The sequence below is a fragment of the Myotis myotis genome, unplaced genomic scaffold, assembly GCF_014108235.1.
Source record: "Myotis myotis isolate mMyoMyo1 unplaced genomic scaffold, mMyoMyo1.p scaffold_m19_p_13, whole genome shotgun sequence".
Lineage (NCBI taxonomy): Eukaryota > Metazoa > Chordata > Mammalia > Chiroptera > Vespertilionidae > Myotis > Myotis myotis.
In genome coordinates this window covers 40,258,731-40,283,048 of record NW_023416317.1, presented here as the reverse complement: position 1 = coordinate 40,283,048, position 24,318 = coordinate 40,258,731, and the positions used below count along the sequence as shown (strand labels likewise).

The following is a 24,318-nucleotide window of genomic DNA, read 5'->3' as shown; positions in this document are numbered from 1 at the left end:
TTCCTCCTCCTATAAGTCACTTGAACCCCTCCCCCTCTGCTCACCACCTCCACTGCCACCACTGGCCACCTTCGTCTCCTCCCACCCTCCTCCCCCCTTCTGTGTCCCCCTCGCTGGTCTGCTTTCACTCAGCAGCCGCTGGGAAGCTTTACAAACTTAAATTGATTATATTACTCCCTTGCTTGAAAGCTACATGATTTAAAGGATTTCCCGTTTTTCTACACAAGGCTCATTCTTGCAGAGTAGCCCATGTGCCTCAGGAGTGTCGGGGTGAGAATAGAGCATTAAATCACGACAGGGGGGAGGCCTGCTGAAAAGAAAAGCCTTCGGGTCCAGGGTCACCTCCACTGGGAAGCCTCTCCAGATTACCCCAGGTAGAAATGGCCTCTGCTTCCTCTGTGTCCCTGTCTTCTCTGACGAGACACTTAAGGGAAAACATATATACACTTTTGCATCTGTTTTTTAGTGTGGTTCTCTCCCTCTCTTAGATTGGAAGCCCCTGGTAGACAGGCTGGAGTGCTATCTTTGGATAAAGCCAAGGCTGAACATAATAGGCTCTTAATCGAGGCCTCTCCACTGACCAACCAAATAAATGGCTCATGTAAAAGGCATAGTCTCCATTTCAGGAGCACTTGCCTAGGAGCCTAAACTGAATGTCATTCTCCTGGTCAGTCATTGATGCTGAAATGTTCAAGCTGTTAAAGGACCATCAACTTTGAAGGGCCCTCGCTGGATCTAGCCAAAGACTTCCCGGCCTGTTCTATCCAGTGACATGCAGACCTGTGCCTCACCCTTCCTGGACAGAGTTCATTGCCAAGTTCATTGCCAGTCTTTCATCAGCATAGTCCCCCTCCCCCTGCTAACACATTGCGCCAACCCTCCTCCCCACTGACCTACTCAGTGAGGCTCTTTGCTGTATTTGTTGCCTTTCCTGGCAAATAAAACAGCTCAGCTTTCTTTAGTATTAAGCTCTTGGGATTCTGTTTTCTCCCTTGACCCCATGACCGGCTGGTGAGCCCCAGGCCCCAGCCATGGCTCTGGAGGGCACCTTCTCTGCCACACTGTGTTACAGGACCCCATGCAATGGGCCCTAGACACCTGCCTACTTTAAAATTACATTTTAAAACTCTCGAACTCATTTTAGGGAAAACAGCACTAAATTTACTAAGTACTAAAGTACTATAGGAATAGTCATATACTACTAATTCTATAGTAATGGTAGTAATAGAATAAGAGTAATACTAATCTATTAGTAATGCTATGGTAATGGTAATAGTATAGTCATACTAAAGTACTAGAATACTAAATATAAGATTTTCTTTCCCTGTTCCTGGATTCTTTTTGCTTCACATGTAATTCCTTCCACCCATCACCTAGCCCAGTGGTCGGCAAACTGCAGCTCGCGAGCCACATGCGGCTCTTTGGCCCCTTGAGTGTGGCTCTTCCAAAGCCTTAGGAGGACCCTAATTAAGTTAATAACAATGTACCTACCTGTATAGTTTAAATTTAAAAAAATTTGGCTCTCAAAAGAAATTTCAGTCGTTGTACTGTTGATATTTGGCTCTGTTGACTAATGAGTTTGCCGACCACTGACCTAGCCCCTATGCTTCAACTTCCCCAGTTCGGACTTGAGAGTAACAAATTGCTGATTAACACATGTGGTATTGTTTGGAACAAAAAAGTTATGGAAAATGCAGGTTATAACCTGTGGTGTTTTTTTCTTGTCTTTTTCTTTGTAGGAGATGTCAGTGAAAAAAGGGGTCCAGAATGATTACTAACCTATGACTCCCAACAGTATGACAGGTATCTGTGCTTTTTAATTTTTCTTGATGTGTCTCCGTTTCTGTCCCACTTAATTGAGAACCTAAGGTGTCTAGAAGACCAACCTGAGAGTCTTAGCAACAATAATTTCCAAACCAACAAGTGTTATGAAATGCAAGTGCATCCCAGGAATACATCTCTACAAATATGCTCTCATCTTCAGAAACTATGAGATGTGTCATCACCACAGACATGATGGGGAGGAAATGAGAACTCACTGTCAAAGGCTAGTTTTTAGCCATCCTAGGATCACTCTCGTCACTGAGTACATTCACTCTTTACATTCACTCAGATCAATGTAATAAAATAGCTCTTCACACTTACAGACCAGAGTTCAGGCATCTTCCCCAGAGTGGGCTGTCTATTCCATTCAGCAGTAGAATAGAATGGAATATGATTCAACCACATAAGATAAAGTGAGCTAGAAACTCTTAGCAAGGGACAGAGGAACAACAATATGACCCCTGAGGGACATAAGATTGCAAAAGCACGAATTATTTGTGCAACACATAGCGTAGGGTTTGCAAACCCAAAGCCCCAGGGACCAGGCAGATATGCTAAGGCCTGACACAGATTGGGTGTATAAACAAAACTCTTCCCTCTGAAGAGAAGCCAGTCCTCCACTCTAGGCAATCACTGACAAGCAGAGATGAAGCCCTGTGTGTCCAGAGATGTTGACTTTTCAAAAGTTAAAATCCAGGTTTTAAATAAAATACCCCCAATTGTAAATGTAAGCAATAAATGTATAAAAATATTAAAAACTCATGGGCCCATCAAAATGTCTGCTGACTGGAATCAACCGTGGACTGTCAGTTTACAACCTCTGCATCCAACTTGCAGCCCAGCACCAGGCCGTGGCTGTCCTTTCGGTTACTATGATAGGAGGGCAGTACCCATAGACTTCTGTGTGTCAGGGGTACACCCTCACTTTTGATAATCTATTTATGTCACCTCCCACCCAGTGACAAACTAAATGGACAGGACAGTTCTTCCCAGAATTCATGCCCCAGTAGCACTGAGAAGTTGAAGCAACCGAAAGTTGCTGCTCAGCTTCTGGAAGTTTACAAGCCTTATGCAATGACCATTACATTATATCTTCCAGCATCACTGCCCTGCCTCTACCCATCTACACTTGTGTTCCTGGTGCAACAAGATAGAATGTCAGAATGCTTCACACCCATATGAAGTGAGGGTCTCAGAATCACCTTCTCGCCTCATTTCTCGTAAACAGCCATCACAATGTACCTACTCCCATGTCTATTCCATTGGCAACCTGGCCAATCCTCTTCCCCACTTAAATTTCACACTTTCTATGTCATAAACCAGCTCATTCAGTGGGAAATTTGTGTAGATCAAGCTTAGCTAAGCCTCCATGTGTTTGCTGCTCTGAGTGGGAATCTCAACCAGGAGTGGTGGCCTAAGTCTTTGCAGCCACAGGCATGTGTGAGCACACAGGCGCCAAGAGCAGTACTGAAAACCAAGGGAAAGTACCCCTCTGATCAAGGACAGTGTGGGATCAAGTTCAACACATGGTGGCTCTCTACTCCTTGATAATCTGCCCCCTCCCCTGAAAAAGCCTCCAAAGATATGATCTCAAAGAACGCACCCTCCTAAGACATGAATATAGTAAAACTTGGTGTAAAAGTGGGTGATCCAATGGTTTTTGCTTGCTTTGAGGTTGGTTCTAGATAAAGTGTGGTACTGAACATCTATCCTAGATTCTTATAGAGCAGGGGTTGGCAACTTTTTTTTAAGGGCCAGATAGTAAATATCTCTGGCTTTACACACTTGGCCATTCTGCCTTGTAGCATGAAAAGCCGTGGGCTATGTATAAACAAATGGGCTTGTCTGTGTCTCAATAAAACTTTACTTACAAAACAGGTAGCAAACCAGCTTTGGCCCAAGGATTAGAGTTTGCTGACCCCTGTTCTAGAGTCCAAGATAGTCCAGAACATCTTACTGTTGAGCAGAACCTCCAAGACCAAGCCAGCTGATCTGCAGGACTGAGCTAGGACTCTGGGCCGGCTCCAGAACAATTCTGGACTAAGCCCACTTTCAGCCAGTCTTGTGGAAGCCGAATGCTTTCCTTGCAGGCTGAGTTGAAACCCAGCTGCCTCCCAGTGAGCTTTTGCTTTCCATCTTTGCTTCTTAGAGTAGAAACTAACAGTAGTTCTATTTTCAAGAGGAATCTACTCCATACACACATATGCCCAGTATGTTAATGGATTCAGCAGAGAAAATTATCACTTCAGACTCCTTTGTTTGTAGAGGAAGTAAAAAATGTGCCTCTTCTCTCTCTTTTGCTGTGGTCTTGTACTACATGTTTATTTTTAAAACCTAAAGGGAGACCATAATAGAGTTATAACGTGTCGCAACTAAGCCCTTGCTTTAGGAGCATAATTTAAAGGGCAAATATGCATAATTTCTTCTTTGAAAAACGTAATAGGTAATATTATTGTTATGCAGTATAGAAAACCAATTAACCTTTAAGAAAAGAAAACCATTATTTTACATGAACAGGAGTAAGAACATTGAATCTCTTTTCCTAAAACTAAGAAGACCAGCATTTTTTGAATAAAAAAGCCACCTCAGACACGCTGCTTATTAAAGTTATATTTTGTATAAACTCAAATGGAAAATTATTTTCTGGGGTTACTTAATATCAGCTATGATGGGATTAGAGCATGCCAAAATTTTCTTACTGCTTTCTTAAACTAATTTGAAATTAGGACTGTGTGAAATAACTCATTGAAAATACTGATTTATAAAGAAGAAAGTAAGAAAGTGCCTTAATATAGTTTATTAATCTAGAATTAAGTGCTGCTTCCTAGATAATCTGAGGGGAATTCTACTAACATTTATGACATTATAATGAGCTCTACTTTGCATAAAACCATGATTCACAGCATAAAGGAGTTTGTCCTAAAATGTTAAATAGCAAAGTTTGAGGCTTTTGGCCGTGGTTGGAAAGGAAACTAAGAACTCAGACTCCTAAAGGCCAGAAACAAGGATCTATTATGTTGGCACTGAACCTGGCTTCATGAAATTAATATATGATACAAAGTTGAGCCCTGTTGCGATGTTGTCTTTTTTTCCTCAAGGCATTACTGTTGAGCGCACTCCAGGTCTAGGAGAGGGGTGTTTGCAAGGATGTGACAGGAGCTTTCTCTGTTGTTGCCCATGTGCTTTCATGGTCATCTTCAGAGTGTTTGCTTCCTTGTTGGGATGGAGACATTAGTTAAGGAAAATGGAGAATTGCAAAGATGTATTTTTAAAACTTGCATCTCCCATTATTCCTTTAGGTTAAATATTTTCATGTTTATTGCCCACTTGCATTTCATCTGCAACTCAGTTGTTCACATTTATTGTCCAGTTCCGCTTTGTGGATATTATGTTTTTCTATTATATGTTGGAGTCATTTATTATATGCTAGGGGCCCAGCGCACAAAATCGCGCAAGACCCAGACCCGCTGTGCTGGCAGGACCCCAGGTCTCACCGTGTGGAGCTGCGGGACCCCCGGCCTTACCTTGCGGAGCCGTGGTACCCGCCTCCACGCTATGCACGCAGGTTCAAGTCCCCACCCACCTACGCGCACCTCGCCACACATGCCATCCCACCCATCCGCGTGCGCCTGCTGCGCACACAGCCTCCTGGTGATCAGTAGTTACAGCATGAGGGCATCACAACCACATAAGCTTTTATTAGTATAGATTAAGGATAGTAACTAAGCAAGTTACCTAATCCATCTAGAGCAGTGATGGCGAACCTTTTGAGCTCGGCGTGTCAGCATTTTGAAAAACCCTAACTTAACTCTGGTGCCGTGTCACATATAGAAATTTTTTGATATTTGCAACCATAGTAAAACAAAGACTTATATTTTTGATATTTATTTTATATATTTAAATGCCATTTAACAAAGAAAAATCAACCAAAAAAATGAGTTTGCGTGTCACCTCTGACACACGTGTCATAGTTTCGCCATCACTGATCTAGATCTTGAAATCCTTATCAATTAAAGGAGAAAAGTAAGACTAATTCATCTCTAGCTCCCCTTCCACTTACTTTTAAGATTAGATTATCTATACTTAACATTTGAAGGCTTATAAATCACACTTTCATAAAGTAAGACATGGGCGCGTGGATGGTTGATGTAAAGCAAGCATGTCAAACTTGCGGCCAGTGGGCCACATGCCTCATTTATTTGGCCTTTGAGTGTTAGCCTCTGAGTTTGACATGCTTGGTGTAAAGGAAAAGGGCGCCCTGGAGCAAGGTCGTTTGTGTTTTGAGACTATCCTACTGGACAGATTTTTCAGAGGCAAACAAAACATCTAATTTAGCGAAACTCAGTATCTTATTGTAAAGCCCATGTCATTTTTCAAAGGTGACCCTCCAAGTGTTCCTTGGGCTTTTCAGCTGCTCCCTAATGACCGTATCATTCCTTCAGAAAGAGAATCACAGTTACACGCATGTCCTGCAACCTAAGTACAATGTCTTTCCGTGGGATCAAAAAGTTGTTGGCAGCAAAATAATGACACCCTCAACTATAACATATCATGTTAGCAGCATACCTGTCGTTAACATTTCCCATCGTCAATAAATGCCACAAACAATTGCGTTCGTAGCTACTGAGTCATCGTACAATGAGACAGTCCCTAATCGTTAAGCTTTTAATATAATGCTATGTCAGTACTGTTATAACGAACTGCATTGTGCATCACATTGCACCTCTGATTATTTCCTCAGGATCACATTCTACTAAGTAAAATGCTGGCTCGGGGGGCATGAACACCTCTAAGAGCCTTTTCTGTTGCCGAATTGCACCAGATCCTTGGCCAGCTGAGGGACCCATCAGCAGTGCAGCGTCCATTTCATCATATTCTCTCCAACTTTGGATTTGCTTTTGGTAGTTTATTTTTGAGGAGGCTATTTATTAGGCAAAATTTTAGCACACTTTTTAAAACTTACATTTTTCTTACTTATAATGAATTTGACTACACACACAAACATTGAGTGGCCACTTAAAGGTCTTCATTTGTAACTTACCTGTTCATCTAACTGATCTATTGTGCCATTTGTCTTTTTCTTATGATTTATATATTAAGAAATTAATTCATTATCTATCAAATATTACAAATATTTTTCACATTTTAGTATTTGCCTCTGCTTTTTGTTTATGGTAATATTTGACCTTTTAAATCTTTTCTCCTTTTGCAGTAATTCCTTAATAACAGAAAAGTTGCAAGATTAATTCAAATAATTCCCAGCTATCCTTTACCCAGAGTCCTCAAATGTTAACATTTTATCACATTTGCTTAATTCTTTTCCTCTCTCTTTCTATCTCATAATTACATAAAGCCTCCCAGTCCTGGGGTAACATGGGAAAGGAAGCAATTATGTCTATCTATTACATAATTTTTATTTTGAACCACTTACTAATAAGTTGTAAACATGATAGCATGGCATTCTTTGACATACAAAAGCTTTTAGTTTGTATATAGTGAGCTCTATAGAGGTGTCATTCTATGATCTATGTCTTTGTTATCAAGCTTATAAATGTGTTCTTATAAGTACAGAGGAACAGAATTCAGTGGGTTCTTTATAAAGAGTTAAGATTTCTATTTCAGTATGTAGTTCTTTTTTATTAAACACAGGAATGACTAGTTAAAGTCAGAGATTTTCTCAACAAACACAATCTCATATTTACCTTTTATGCACCAACCATCCACCCACAGTACCCAGTCCTAGCCTTTGGGGACAGGGAAGGCAAAACCTGGAAATTCTCCTGTCCCTTCTCCCAAAGTCAGGACAGCCAAAGCCCAGGCCTTTGTACTGGTTACCCCTGCGAAGGACATAACCACCGAAGCCGGACGTGGTCTCCGCTTCCTTTCCCATGTCACCCAGGACTGGGAGGCTTTATATTGATCGACACACTCCTGGTGTAATTATTCTGAAAGGGCATCTGGAGGCGTGCTTCAGTTTCTCCCAAATTCCTGTTTCCCCAGTTGTGGCCAAAAATAAAATGTGGCCTTCAATTCCATAGAGCCATCTATGCACAATACATATGTTGCCACAAATAGTTTTGGAGAAAGAAAACTACCAAGTTGCCCAAATAGCTAGCTCGCCTGTCGGTGGAGTCAATGACAAAAAGGATCTTTGATTCTATGTCTTGGGTATTTAACCCCACGAAGCAGCTCCCTCCTCCGCATGGTGTCACTTCTTTAAAAAATAATCGTAATACTCTCAACAATAAAAATAAATTAATGTTTAAAAAATCTCACTGCAAGGAGGCTAGAAAGGAAACATCAGTCTTCCCTGGAAATGCCTTGAGGGCAGAAGCAAGGCTGCTACACACATCACACTGAAAATCTTTAAATTCCTCCTCCGACATCTCTCCCACGGATCACTCCTCATGGTAACTGCTGAAACCTCATGTAATCTTCTCCCCCTCATCCCGAAGGCTAAAAATCCTTGTGTGTTCATGCTGCACACACTGCTTCCCTCCCCCTCCAGTTTGGATCCTCCCTGCTCTCACCTGGTAGCCCCAGCTGCTCATATCCTTGAAGATTATAGCACCTTCTCCCCACCACTCCCATTACATCCCTTTTTTTTTTTCATTTTAATTTCTAGTTTTTCAATTACACTCTACTTTCAATATTATAATTATTTGGTATTAGTTTCAGGTGTACAACAGAGAGGTTAGACAATCATATGCTGTACAAAGTGATCCCCTCCACTATTTCTAGTACCAGCCTGGCACCACACATAGTTATCATAATGTTATTGACTATAGTCTCTATGCTGTTTTTTACATCCCTGGGACTATTTGTAACTACCAATTTGTTCTTCTAAATCCCTTCACCTCCTTCTCCAAGTCCCCCAACCCTTTTAAGACCCCACTCAGCAAATAAACAGAATTTCTCCTCCAAGGAATACACCTTAGAAAGCAAGGGAAGGGAAAACCATAAATGTTTATAATTTTTACATATTTTCTCTTGTCACCCACAAATGGGTAGAAGAGGGGGAAAGTCACTCCGTGGTGTCCAGTATGGGGAAGGGAGGAGACCAGCACCTCAGTTCAAGATTTTCTCCAGTTTCTACCATAACAAGGAGGAAATAAAGAAAACCGAGAATTTCTGCACAGCTAATATATAGCCCTTCTTTTTAAACACAAAAGCAAAAAGAACAGAAAACAGAAGGAACAGTAACCGTTTATATAATATGAGTGAGTATAGAATCGGACCTTGTCATATAGTCTTCCTAAAGAAAACTTGCCTCCTACAATCTGATTGTCTCTGTTCTCCCATCCCTCCCTCGTCTCTTTAACTTCCTGAAGTTCTCCTGAGAGAGACACTGTTAATGAAAAGACTAAGTTAATGAAATCATACCAAATCCAGCCAGATTAGTGAAAATCTTCTCTCAAAACTCCCGAGGCCTCTAAGACAATTAGTTGTAGAACAACTTCACTTTCCAAACTTGAGCTGCAGCCACATGACCAGGAAGTTGAAATGTTAAGAGAACAAGGCTTTATAGGGTGAAATATGGAAGCAGAAGAGTTGTGGGGAGGAAATGATTTCTTTACCAACAACTCCTGAGTTCTTCCAAGAAGCCACTCTTTACAACCTTTGGCTTCTCCTAATCTCCTGTTCCCCACCCCACCTCAGTTGTCACCACCATCATCATCATTACTACTACCATCATCATCATTGACCACCATTATCACACCATCACCATTCCAATGAACTCCTTCAAGCCTGTTGTCACCAAGAATTGCCCAGCACATCTCTCCCCCAACTTCTAACACAAATAACAACCTTAACCTACCAGGGTTCTGTCAGGACCTATCATCCTCTCTAATCTCCCACATGCCACTAAAGTCCACAGCAGTTGCACATATGTAGGTGCAAGTTCCTTCAAAAGAATTGAAAATAATTTTTCCCAACAAAAATGTAGTCCCTGAAGAACATGTTATTTTGTTTGCAGTGAGCCAGGAGTTATTTTTCTATGCCACCACCGCCCGTCCCCACCCCAAACTGGAAAGTCCCGGGCCCCTGTGTTATCCCTCTTGGCTTTTTTCCCCAGTCTTTTTCCCCACATTCTTGCTCTAGAATTTGGCTGTGCTGTAGAAGGGACACTACTGTGCAAGTCCAACCCCCAAGCTGGTAGAGTGCAGATGCATTTGTTTTGATGCTAATGCTGAGCTGAGAGTCATTTTCTCCAATCCTCACATTTTACACATCAGCAGGCAAAAGCCAGTGTAGTGAAGTCACATGCCCAAGGTCACCACAGAGGACTTACGTGTTTGGACCATCAGCTCCCCCTACAGCTGCCAATAAAAAGAACATTTCAAAAACCACTGGTTTCCCATCATTAGATTCCATTCTACTCATATAACATCAAATTGTGGTTCTCATCTTTCTGCCAAGACCCTCTTGTTATTCCCCACCAACACCACCTCCCTTGAATCCTGTGGTTTCAAACATTTACCTGCCAAACTGCATTTTTTTAATAGAATTCATTGCCTATTTTTAGTAATCAAGAACAAACATAATCTGATATATTTGATGAGTAGGATGAAATGCCCAATGTTCCCATACTGCACAGATATATGGAAAAATTGCTGTAGATATATATATGTATTTTTTAAATCAGAAGGCATAAGATTTTTCATGAAAGTGGCATAGGTTGCCTCATATCATTGTACTAGAGGTCCGGTGCATGAATTCATGCAAGGGTGGGTTCCCTCAGCCTGGCCAGCCATCAGGTTGATCGGGACCAGCCAGGGGGAGGGACCATGGGGCGTTGGCTGTGGGAGTGCACTGACCACCAGGAGGCAGCTTCTGCGTTGAGCGTCTGCCCTCTGATGGTCAGTGCGCATCATAGCAACCGGTCGTTCAGTTGTAACAGTCACTTAGCTTTTATATATAGAGATAATTTCTCTTGGGCCTTTTCAAACTTTATAAATTGCTTATAGTTTTCCTCAATACTACTTTTATGGACCTCAAGTTAAGAGCTATTTGAATGAGTAAATTCTGTATTCTAATTTTCTCAACTCTAAGTAGGAATTATACTCCTATAATATTTAGCTAAATAGAACTATAAATGAAGCCGTCACAATTCCAATTACTACTGGCACTGCCTTTAATCAAAAACGTCTTTCAGTATTATTATAAAATCGTTCTTCAAAAATGATGTCTATGTAAGTGAATATAAAATAGCCTATCATACTCAATGCATAATGAAAATATTCATGAGAATTTCAATCATTTGATACTGTGCACCAAATTAGATCAAGAAATCATTGACATAAATCAGAACATTAGTAAATTCTTTGAGTGTTTTTTCAACAGAAAATTCTAATTAGATTTAACATTAGTGCATCTACAATATTGGATTCTAGGCGATTTTCAGCTGGTGATTTTTTAAACATGCAATACCTGACTATTTAGTCAGGGGCACTGATCTCTTTTCCCTTAGATTGTCAAATTAAAAAATGACAGCAGCCAATACAACAGTAGCTGTCCGGTGTGAATGAATCAAAATTACACCTATTTTTTTGTCAGATTGGCAAAGATATATTTTCTTTTTTGGTATGCAGCAGAATTTTAGTAATTAGTGTATGTGTGCCATTAGATAAGAAAGGTTGAAAATCACTGTCTAGGGAAATAGCAGAGATAAAAAAGAAAAAAAGCAGAGTCTAGATGAGTAAGTAATATGGTACAGTCATTGTCACTAGCAAGCACTCAATAAACGTGAGTGCTCTCTTTTTTATATATTTTTATTGATTTCAGAGAGAAAGGGAGAAGGAGAGAGAGAGATAGAAATATCAATGATGACAGAATCATCGATGGGCTGCCTTCTGCATGCCCCCACTAGGGACCAAACCCACAACCCGGGCACGTGCCCTCGACTGGAATCAAACCTGGGACTCTTCAGTCCACAGGCCAATGCTCTATCCACTGAGCCAAACGAGCCAGGGCTAAATGTGAGTGCTCTTGCTTCTTCAATACACAATCTGAAAATTTGATAAGATATTTTTTTTGGCCCTGTGCATCTAAGCTATGAAGACAAGTTTGTCCCAGAAATCCTTGATAAAATAATTTATGGAATAATGATATGTCTGAGAGACTGAAAGGTCAAGTAGAAAATGTCTCAGTTGTTCCTATTGTTTGGGATTGAATTGACAGGGTGAGAATTCTGTGAGTCATGTTTAATGTGCAAGGTCTTAAATCATAATGATTTGAGCTACAAACAAATACTGGTTCAGTTCCAACAAAAGTAAACAGAGAAGCATCAAAGCTGAAAGCCCTCTTTGGGGTTGGTGGCCTTTACATTGTAAAGCATCCTTTTCAAATCAGAGGACGGTCTTCAGAGGTGGTACATGGGTCCCTGGGACCAGAGGGCAGAAAGGCTGCAGTGGCTCCTCCTGCTTGCTGACCGGTCAGGAAGAGCGTGCAGGCCTCTCACAAGAAGCAAGGGGACAGTATCTGCATCCCCCGCATTGCTGAGGCCTTGCTCTTCTGGCCAAGGCTCTCCCCCACCGGGGGTGGGGGGCTGGGGGTGGAGGGGGGGACCCTCACCTCTCTATGGCCCTCCTTGACTCCTTGTCTCTCAGCTCTTGTTTTGTTGCGTCCTATGATTTCTAAATAGGACAGAGCAGCTTTCTATTTGTTTTGTTTGAAAGCCTGCCTATTTTTTTACTCTCTTGTTTCATCCTTTCTATGAGGCTCTGTTTTATTTCTCTTATTTGCTTTTATGTCTTTCTTTTAAGTGCAGGATGGCATGGGCGCCAGGAAAATGATGAGGACAATATGCCTCTGAACCAGGAAGGTATATATCATCTTCACTCTAGTTATCTCTGCACCAGCCATTTTTAATGCCCCCAAACCATATCTGCACTGCTGACCCCTTAAAATGCAACGGAGGGGCCCAGGGCACAGGCCTGTGGTTAGGTCCACCTAAGGTCCAGTGTGGCTCTACCTCTTCAGCTGTGACCTTGGGTAGTTGCTTTTCCTTTCTTAATACTCGGTTTCTCCATCTGTGAAATGGAGGTGATCATTTTTTTTATTTCAATATTAGTGTAAGGGTCAAAAGAAATAACGTAATGTGCTCAACACCATGGCTGAAACTTTGCTAGCCTCAAGTAATAAATGGTAGATGCCATCATCAACCACCACCATCTCCTCAGTATCTCCAGGCCAAATGCACCATCCCTGCCAGAAAAGCTGAAGGAGACAAAAGCAGTTGTCCTGTTACCTTACTTCAAATACATTAGAGGATGGATTTGATACATTCCATAACCACTTTGAATCAGAGACCCCAAGAAACTCAGTCACCTCACAATTTTGCCTAAGGCTGGTTTCCTCAACTTCAGCACTATTGACATTTGGGGATGGACACGTCTTTGTTGTCGGGGCTAGCCTGTGCATTGTAAGATATTTAGCAGCATCCCTGGCCTCTACCCACTAGATGTCAGTAGGGCACACACATACAACCAAGTTATGACTGCCAAAAATGTCTCCGGACACTTCCAACTGTCCCCAGGAAGGCAGAAAACCTGGCTGAGGACTGCCACCCTAGGACAGCCCCATAGGCACTTATGATAACTACAGTCTCTGTATCTCCTTTTGAATTAATAAATGGATCCACCAAATAACCCTCATACAGAGGTGACATATAGGAAGCTCCTGCCTCACTTTGACAGTGTCCTTCCTCCACCCCCACCCTTTTCTCATCTTTCCAGGTAAATGTAACCCTAGAATCGAGGCCGTTGTAAATGAGGCAGTCCCAGGGAGTACACTGCCCATTCTGCTTAGGGTAGCAAGCTTGGATCATTTTGTGACACTTGCCACTTTACTTGCCACATCATTCTAAATAAACATAGCAATGAGAACATGTATTTAGGTTGAGGAGCACTTTGGTACCACCATTTCAGTAGCTCAGTTTGCTCTGCAAAGCTGTCATCTGTAGACATATGGCAGACAAACAGGATAATTGCTAATAGCCCAATACTTTTCATTCTTTTGGTTACTATTTGGTCAGAAAATAGGCCAGACTTCCATAAAGCTGTAAATGTTTGTATCTTAAGCTGTGACCTTTTTGTTTTTCCCTAAAACATCATGCCTTTCAAGTTCTTAGCATCAATGTTCTCAGACACTAAAGTTTTATGGTCGAAATCAGGCAAATCATTTGGACATAATGTCCTTCCTACATTTCTAAATAAACATGCCCTTTGACTCCATTCTTTTGGAGGAGAGATTTTGCTTTCTGAAGCCAAGTTTCCTGAGGAAATAGATGAATCTCTCTCAAAGCAATATTTGTGCTAAGAGATGGTCCATCATAATTTCCATAGGATTTCCCATCAGGGCAGCTTGGCCCATCTTGAGGAACTTCCAGGCACAGCTCTGCCTTTTAACGAGCTTTGTGAGTTGTGAGGAAATTATTTATTTCTAGGGCAATTGTCTCCCCTGTAGAATGTAGTATAGTGGTTATGAAAACAGCTTCCTATTCATTGCCTATAACTTTGGGCAACATCTTCAGCTCTCTCAGCTAAAGTTTCTTCACCTGTGAAATGAGCTGACAATACCTCCTTCACAACCATTGTTGTAATGAGTAAAATAGTATGCATCCTGCCTTGCACACAGTAGGCCTTCTACACGGGTTAGCTGTCACCATCATAAACTCAAAATGAAATCATCCCTTTGTCAGTTCTAAATTATTTATTGTCCTTTTAACCTTTCAGATGGGCATCTAGAACACAAATCAATTCTTTATTAGCTTGGATGTTCTAATTATTTGCTTATTTTTGCCTTTTTTATAAGTTCTTTGGTCACTTGGAGGCAGAGCCCATACAACCATAAATATTAACTTTTAAAAAAATATTTTTTTATTGATTCAGAGAGGAATGGAGAGGGAGAATGAGACAGAACCATCAATGATGAGGGAGAATCACCGATTGGTGGCCTTCTGCATGCCCAACACTGGGATCAAGCCCGAACCCAGGCATGTGCACCAACAGGGAATCAAACCGAACTGTGACCTCCTGATTCACAGGTCAATGCTCAACCACTGAGTCACACTGGCTAGGCAACGTTAACTCTTTGAAAAATCCTCACTGGGAAACAGAATCACTCCGTGCACAGCTGTCTCTTGTTTGATAAATTTACTGGAAGAAAAGACATTTTAATTAGAAAAACAGCTCTTAGTGTTTGAGGTATAGAGTGAAAATGTCAGAATTTGAACAGTGTTGAGATTGAGCAATAAATCTTTGTGGTCTACCTAAAACCATATTTTTTCAGTTAAAAGATCATGGGACAAAGAATCAAAAGACCCATCTCAGCTCTTCCTCTGCCTGGGTGACTTTGAGTAAGAAAGTGACCACTCTGAGCTTTAGTTTCTTTCTTTCAAACCTCTCGTTATATATTCTAGTCCATAGCATTTAGTTATTTTGCCTGTGAGGATCATCTAAGTCATTTGGTGTTGACTTCCTATTAGCAGCTAAAGGGCTGATGTGGTAGGCCAGACCTCCTTGAGTTCAGATCCTGACTTTATCATTTAGTCACTGTGTGACCTTGGGCAAGTTGTTTAACCTCTCTGTGCCCCAGTTTCCTCATCTAAAAATAAATGAGGGTAATATTTCTACTTCACAGAGTTTTTGTGAAGATTGAATTTAAAGTGTTCAGAATGGGTGCCTGGCATATAGGAAGCATACATTAAATATTACCTATTTGTTTATTATTTCATTGGCTGTCTCCATGGAGGAAAATCTTAAAAAGATAAAATTCTAATCAGATTTCTTGGTGTTTGGGATTTTTCCATTTAATGAACCAAATTTATCAGCTTATCACTTGGGAAATAAAGACATTAAATACCCATCATCCTCACTTCCCTAACCTGCAGTCCATCAAACACTACTTTCCCCTTTGATTCCTGAATGGGAAAAATCTCTCTGTAGAGTAAATATTTTCAATTGGGTAACCCCACATGTTTAACAAATTCTATCTACTTTAAATGGAGACTGTGTCCGTAGCACAGTGCCTCAAACATCAATGTGCATGTGAATCACACGACAATCTTATTAAATTGCAGATTTTGACTCATCAATTCTGTGGCCAGAATCCCGCATTTCTAACAAGCTCCCAGGTGATACAAATGCTGCAGATTCTCAACTACACTTCCAGTAACCAGGGCTTGGAAACTCATGAGCCATTTGAGGATGGAGGGCACAAGGTGGCACACCTGGCCCTCGATGGGGGCAAGCAGGTTGGAGAGAGGCAGGCCTTTGGGGAACCATTGCCAGACACCCCTCTCCAGCCCCAGGCTCATCAGCTCTACTTTATGTAATTGAAAAGTTAAAAAAAAAAAAAAAAGGTATGAAAAGGACAATAGAAATCCCACTTACTTCTCTTGATTCTCCTAAACTGTAAAAACATCATTAGAATAGATGGCACCAAGCAGTGTGACCCTCCTGCAATGCTAAATTCTCTTCCACAAGACAGGCAGGTGGGAAACAATTGAATCCTCCACACCATTTCTGCTACTGGGACAGGAACTCTGAGGTACAGATGCTGCTAAGCCAGACCCTCCAGGGGAACATACCCTCCAGGGGCTGTCATACCACTAGGGCCCACTTCATGAAGCGTGGGTTTGATGGATTTAGCAATATTCTAAGGGCCTGAAAAAAAGCCCGGAAGCTCCTTCTTCCAAGGAGTCCTAGCCTATCTCAAAGCTTACCTGCTGAAGGGCAGAGTGAGGAGGTGCGCATGCAGCATTTCTGTTCCTGAATGAAAGGAAAAAGCAAACCTTTCCAGATTGAAGTGTGTCCTGCCTAAATGAATTCTTCATAGTTACTTATATGCACAAAAATATATCAATGGAAAATGGTAGTGAAGGGGAATCTGTAGACTTTGACACCAGTGTATATTTTTGTCCATGTTGTTAATCCCTGGGTGTGACGGAAAGAATATGTGTGCTTTGCTGCCAAGTAAGGAGACTCCCTGCAGTGGTTCTCAACCTTCTGGCCCTTGAAATGCAGTTCCTCATGTTGTGACCCAACCATAAAATTATTTTCATTTCTACCTCATAACAGTAATTTTGCTACTGTTATGAATCGTAATGTAAATATCTGATATGCAGGATGGTCTTAGGCGACCCCTGTGAAAGGATCATTCGACCCACAGGTTGAGAACCGCTGCTTTAGATTGTGATGTATAATATTGACCTGCTCATCGAAGAGTCACACTATGTCTTTCCATTTCAGAAATTGTACATCTCAAAGTGTATTCCTTATCCACAAATTATGCCCCAGTCTGGTTTCCAAAGTTAGAAAAGATTCTCATGCATTTGCTACTTTTGGAAGGGGTATTTCAAGCTTGGGAACATAAAATGGGGTCGCTCTTATAGGCTACCTCATGTTTTGTTTTGGGTTTTGTTTTGGTTTTTGTTATTTTGTGTTGGTTTTGTTTTTTTGTTTTTTTTTTTCAAAAATGTGGGTTCAGATTGGCAACAAGAATAAATATTATGATCTGAACTTTCATGCAGGAGAAATCTAATCCTGGCAGCAAACATCTGTTCCCTTTTATGTGCATTTGTGGCTCTTTAATAGGAATGTTTCTGCAACAGCTGTAGCTTTTCTAATATCCTAAATGGAATCACCCTGGCCTTTAGAGTAATTACCTCCAAGTTTGAGTCATCCGACCTGAGGCTTCTCTGATCAAATGGGTATGAATTATGGAAAATCAAGTACCCATTCCTGGGGGAGGAGTCCATTGTGCCCTCCGGAGAGCACTCGCCCAGTCTTTGGGGCTCTGGTCAGTGTTCCAGCCGCCAACGCGTTCGGATGTGGTTAAATAATTATAAGGTGTTGCCCATGAACGTGGTCACCGCCATGTTTTCATGCAGTGAAATTCCAAGTGGCATTTCCACCATGATCTTTTCACTGTGTTTCACACTAAACTTTAAAGAAAGGTTCTAAATGCACACTTGTCAAAAAAATTTTTTAATGGTTTTAACTTATTATCAAGAGATTATCATTGTAGCGTCTAGTTTCAGAATAATTATGTGAGGTTTCTATAGCTCTGATGATTGTTTTTCATCTGGATGGTGATTGCCTAATGGAATAGACAGGAAAACTGGAGAAGTTGGAGCAGCCAGATAAGGAAAAGATTTGTTTCTCTCTTAGCAGCGCCCAGATCTCACGCACTTAATGGACTGAGAAACGCTGCCAATGAAACAAGAGAAACCCTCCGCGATAGCAAATGTAAATTCAGCTGCACACAGGGCCAGAGAAGGCCAGTCTCAGCAAGAGGGAAAATTAATAGGCAGGTGCCCAGTACAAGAAAGACAAAACCATATAGCAATGGAAAACAGCCTACCGGAACAAAGAGGCTAATTTTGCAAGACTGTGCCTACAAGAAAATATTTCTGAGGACACAGTTCATGTAACCAGACAACGGCTGACCAAGGGCCTCAGCAGATCCGGGTTTATCAGGTCTCTGAAGTAAAACAGCAGAGTCAATCTCCAGAAGTATACACTCCTATTGGAATGTTCAAGCACAGTACATGCTCCCCAGTATTCCATCCATCCATCCATCCATAAATTTTCAAATAAAACCTAAATAAAGGGGTAGCATTTTCTTGTCAAACCACAGCATCCAGTTTCTTTAGGGACCTCTGCTGCAGATCTTGAAATAGTCACAGGCACACAGCACTTGGGAAGAGGAGAAGTGAAGAAAGAGCCGATTTGCGGAAACAGTATGGGACCAAGAGAAGGTAATGAGCAAGGGCACTTATCTGAGAAGCTGGAGCATGGAACAAGCACAAAGAGGAGAAATATTGATTCCTATTTCCCACTGGGCTGCAAAGGGGTGGGAGAGAGATGCAGAGGGCTGCCAAGTTTAATTAAATTCCACTCAAGGCAGTGAACATTCATTAATGGACCAGTCCCCATGCTACATGCTGGGGTACATAGCTAAACAAGCCATGGTCTCAGCTATTAAGGAGCTCACAAACCTAAACAGGTGAACTAGTAATTACAGTACTGGGGTATATTGTAACACACTCTAAATAGAAACATGGGAATCACCTGTTAACATCTCTCCACCCTTATTTTCTCATTGGTTAAAATGACAGACACACTACCTATTTCTTGGCATTGTTATGTGAGTGCCTATAGCTGTGGGAATTGAGAGACAGATTAAGTTCATTGGAGTCCAGTAATGGGGGAGAGGGGAGGTGTGGATACTGTTATCATAAAAAACATTCAAACCTGTAAATAATTTTTTGAATTTATTTGAGCCAAACTGTTGATAATTGCCGGGAAGCAATATTATCCAATATATTGGGTATAAAGCTCTGGAGAATGGCAGTTTTTCATCTTGTTTTATACATTACAGTCAAAGGAGGAGACATAAGTGGGTTATGTGAAATCCATTGGTGATAGATTAGAGGGGCAGGAGAAAGCAAAGCGGGGGAAATCTCTGGGATAAAAAGTAAATGATAGACACATACTTCTACTTGCTGAGTACAGGATAGTTAACAATCAACAACTAACTCAATAACAATGAGAGGATTTGTGGGCTCTGTCCTGGTGTGCAGGCGCATTTGGTTGTGCCCTGAGGGGTCCGGAAAAAGGGAAGTTACAAGTTACCATGACATTTCACAAGTATGTTATCTTAGATGCAAAAAGACAGTAAGTTCAGTAAAGATCTTTGTCAAGGAAGATACTTGCCTAGGACATGACTACCCACTATAAACTGCTTTTTAACTAAAGGTTTTTAATTTCAGACCATCTTTCGTGGTTACTTGAGGTCTCTTGAGCTTGCAAGACCCGCCATACAGGCCTTTCCTGAGCTTGTCAGGGGCCCCTTTTTTTTGTCCACAATACCATTGACACAATACAGGCAGGACATGGTACATCCTTGCCTTACAGAAGAGAAAGAGACAAGTATCATAGATATTCAGGAGAGAAACCCAAAGAGGGAGAACAGTTAGCCCAAAGTCACACAACTAATAAGTGGCAAAGCCAGAATTTGAACCTTGACTAGCAGAGCACTATCATACTTACTATCCTGCCTCTAAAAAGCAAAACCCTTTTCATTTGCACTAGCAGATAAGGGAAGATAATACCACTCATAGTAGAAAATCTGCATTGCACTGATTTTAGTAGTGGTGAGTTCTTGTTACTTACCAATAGCTTTCAGGTAAGAAAAGAGGCATAGAGTTTGTGACAAGGATGTTGTTTTCTCTTTGCAAAGTTACCAGATTATTAGGGGACAATAAATATTAATTAGGATGTTGTGCCAGGTAGACACTGTTTTACCAAAAAAATAAGGAAATTATAAATAAATGTACATTATTATGTCATGAGGTAAAAGTAGCACATGGAGGAAGGAAGATACATGGAAAGTGTTATGGAAGTTTGGAGGGTAGATGGATGCTTTTAAGAAAGCTTAAAGAACAAGCGAGGCCTGGAAGGTTGAGTAGGAATCCAACCTCTGTTTTCATTATTATGTTGTCTGATCCATCAAGCTGATAAGCAAGCCAGGTATGAAGATAGTCAGGCCAGCCTTAAAGGAAATGCCCACTTCACCAAAATGCCTCTCGCACCTGCCTTGCACAGCAGGCAGGAATCCAATTTTAGACATTCATTTCTTGGGCGGTGGCCCTACACTTTCCAGGCATCCTTTCTAAAACACAACTTCTGCTGGGAGGGATGACTCCTCCCAGGTTCTCAGCCTTCACATAGTGGTATGAAGTCACTTATCAAACTCCTTTCTTTGAAAATCATGCTTAAAGAAGACTTGACTTTGGAGCAGCGGTTCTCAACCTGTGGGTCGCAAGCCCTTTGGGGGTCGAACCACCCTTTCACAGGGGTCGCCTAAGACCATCAGAAAACACATATATAATTACATATTGTTTTTGTGATTAATCACTATGCTTTAATTATGTTCAATTTGTAACAATGAAAATACATCCTGCATATCAGATATTTACATTATGATTCATAACAGTAGCAAAATTACAGTTATGAAGTAGCAACGAAAATAATTTTATGGTTGGGGGTCACCACAATATGAGGAACTGTATTAAAGGGTCGCAGCATTAGGAAGGTTGAGAACCACTGCTCTAATGTATATTTTTAAAAGCTCATTTGGGCTATTCTGCAGACAATGGATTGTTGGTGGCTGAGAGTGAAAGCTAAGAGACCAGTGGTGAATACAAATGAGTAATTGGGAAAATTGAATAAGACTATAAACACACTTAACCAAGAAATTTCAAAGTACTAATCAAATGATAGCTATTAATAGGCCAATGGCCACTCATCAAGTTAAGTCAAATAATGAGACGAGTCTGTTAACAGTAGGAAAAATATGAAAGAGCATATGAAGTGCGTCTCTGAATTTTAGGTTCCTTGTCAATCAAGCAGTATACCATTATGTACTTCCTGGGGTGTTCACGAAGATGAATAAGGGTCTAGCTCACTACCTGGTCCATAGTAAATGCTCAGTCAAAAATTCGTCTCCTGTTCTACATGACCCCACAGCTAAAAATAGGGTGATATGTACATAGTCTGAGAATTCAACAAGGCTAAAACGTATGGGTTGAAGTAAAAAAAATGAAATGGAAATTAGAGACATCATATTTAATAGCCTGATCATACACAGTGATAATTCTACATACTCCCTGAATTTGCAAAGCATTTTATATACACATTCTCCTAATATTGATGGCCTTTTCATGCAAAGTAAACACTCTTAGAATGAGTGCCTTGAAATCCCTACCTTCTCAGCTGACCCTTTCTGAACCCTTTGTCATAATCCTACTTCCTCTGCCTTGGCGCTTTTCTAAGGTGACAGCTTGCTTTGGTGTCCTGAAATACTTGAATATTTTCATATAATTCTCCCTTTTTTGATGGACAGATTTATTTTCTATCATCGTTAATGAAATTTCCAGAGATAGGCTGTAGGTAGTTATGTTAGTGAGATTTATGCTTATTTCTCCTTCGCAAAGGAACCCTTTGGAGCAGTACTATGTCATTCAAAGGCACTAGAATTATGGCCATCTAGTGAAAATGCAGTCATTCCCATCTAAACTCCCCGAGACACAGGGGCCAATATGTAGAAGTTATTTCAGTAATAGTTCACATGTTCCCACCTTGTTATTTTCTTTGATTTTACTTATTTATTAATTTGCATCATGACTGGTTAAGTGTCTTGGTATCTAGAATATGAAGTATTAAAAGCCAGATGTTAGCTGGGATCTATTAAGAAGCAAAGGGTTTATACTTCACCTGAGTAACAAGATACCCCCCTTTTAAAAAAAAAATGTATTTCTACTACTGTGTACATTGTGTCTCTAATAATGCTCAAAACAACAGGATTTTTGAGTGAAATTTGGTTACACATATACCTGTACTCTATAAGTAATATCCAATTAATATCTGACTTTTAATGCTTCACATGATCTCAAAACAATTGATGAATTTTTTATCATAACACATTTACTCCAAGACTGTAAAACATTAGAGTTTTATAGTAAAGGACATTGCAGCCTTATCCAGAACTTGCCAATAATTTGTCTTCGTACCTTAGATTTTCTTACCCCCATGGATCTCAAACTCTATTGTATCAGAATCTTCTGGAGGACTTAGTAAATATACCAATGGCCGGGCCCCATCCTACTTCAACAAGCCTGTTCTCCGTGGTCTTTCATAGCACCATGGATGATTCTGATTCTCACCAAAGTTTGAGAATCATTGACTTAACCTTTGATATTTTAATTCCTCTAAAAATATATCTCATTGGTTTGATTCGGGGGGGAACCAGAGGATATAACCATTAGACATAGAAATATCAGAAAATTCCTGAAAACCATTATTAACAAGCAAACGTATGTGGAGGTAACTTATAGTCAACCCAATGAAAGCATACCCAATAGGCAGGATTTAAGGAGTCTGGTGTAATAGGTGCCTTCTCCCTCTTTGGGAATGTATAGGAATTGTATATGCACCCCCCCCCCCCGCTCCTGTTTTGGGGAGGATGAAAATCAAGAATGTTTCTTAAATAAATCCCTGTAGTTTTCCCAGGACCCAACCAGAACTTCTCAGTCCCCAGGTTTCCCAGCAGTGTCCCCAACCAAAAAACCTGCCAATTAAGCAACTAATATCATTATCATGAATGTAATTATAGATAGTAATTATGAGCCCGTAAATGCCTCCCACGAATAAAACCCTTTTCCCAAACCATCTCAGCCTCCTTTCTTAGGAAAATGGAAGGCAATCCTATCCCCTACCTCATCCCTAATACAGCCTCCCTTGTATAGAAAAAAAACCGCTCTTGCTGGCCCAGGGGAAAGGCTGTACTCTAAGGAGGAATTGTCCCCTTGAGTGGAGTCCCTTTCAGCATCTCTCATCCAAGCCTGTTCACTAGCTCCCCTCACTAGGGAGCAGTGATGACCCAGTTAGGCTGTATTTCTTAATTTCTGTTAAGGCAGAGATATTAATACCTAATTTTAAGAATTTCTGTAGAAAACACGAAATATTGGAGGTTTTACAAAGTAGCATGATGACTTTTAATATTGCTTAAGCCAGATGCAATTTACTGAGAACTTAGAGAGTCCCAGAAAATAAAGTAGACATCACAGAAACATGTATGGGTGAGGTTTTTCATGTCTGTAGAAACAAAATGAATCTCTTTGCCCAGAATTAACTCTTGCATTCAGTAACTTTATACTTAGCTCATGAAAACCTCAAACCCTTATAGATAATAGGTATTTGAATGGATTCTACATAGATATGTTGAGTCTGAAATGCAATACAATCCCCCAAGATCTCAATCTGTTTCCTTTTAATGGATCATGAGCATAAGTGCCTGTAATTGCACCAGTGGTTGGCATGGTTGAGCCCGGACCATGCATTGAAGAATGCCATATAAACTCTAAGGAGAAAGGACCCATGCTTGTTTCACTGACCTCTACAATGCCAAAAGTTCTCTGTAGAGTGCATTTTCAGGGCTCTTCTCTGAATAAGAGCAAATGTTACATCCAAAAGCTATCATATTGTATGACTTTTTTTTAAAGGGATTATTGCTTACTGGACAAGGTAGAATATTTCGAGCCACAGCATTTCCATTTACTATGACAAGGAAATCATGTGTATGACTTTATTGTTGTGTTTGTTCAAGGTCTTGTTCTGGAATAGAAATGGAGTGTGTGGGTACCAGGATTTTCACATAGTAACTGAAGACCCTGAATGGTAAATGTAACTTCCAAAAGTGACTGATAGATTATACTTTTAGAGAAACCATCCTGACCAACAAACATCAACTGAAGACATGTAGTAGCTTTAGAGAGGTGCTTTTGAAAACCTAAACTATTTTTAACCCTTGTGTTAAATAATTTAAATAACATTTTAAATGTTTGAAAATTCCCAGTACTATGCACAGATCAGAATGGACTTGTCTTTCTAATATGGATATCTATAGTCCTTTGGTAAATTCAGC

General features: G+C 40.6%; 1 protein-coding gene across 7 annotated transcripts in view; it reads left to right on the top strand.

The window, feature by feature from the left end:
* The window catches only part of THRB (thyroid hormone receptor beta), a 288,246-nt gene that overhangs the window by 211,233 nt on the left and 52,695 nt on the right, over positions 1 to 24,318 (top strand). For 2 of the 7 annotated variants that reach the window (XM_036332761.1, XM_036332762.1), the window contains one exon: positions 1,740 to 1,803. The exons of 3 other annotated variants lie outside the window; for them this stretch is intronic. In XM_036332761.1, the coding sequence (XP_036188654.1) occupies positions 1,782 to 1,803 (22 nt within the window). In that variant the 5' untranslated portion in view covers positions 1,740 to 1,781. Of the gene's footprint in view, positions 1 to 1,739; positions 1,804 to 12,590; positions 12,650 to 24,318 lie in introns of all 7 variants that reach the window. 2 more of the 7 variants (XM_036332760.1, XM_036332764.1) reach the window with 2 other exon arrangements.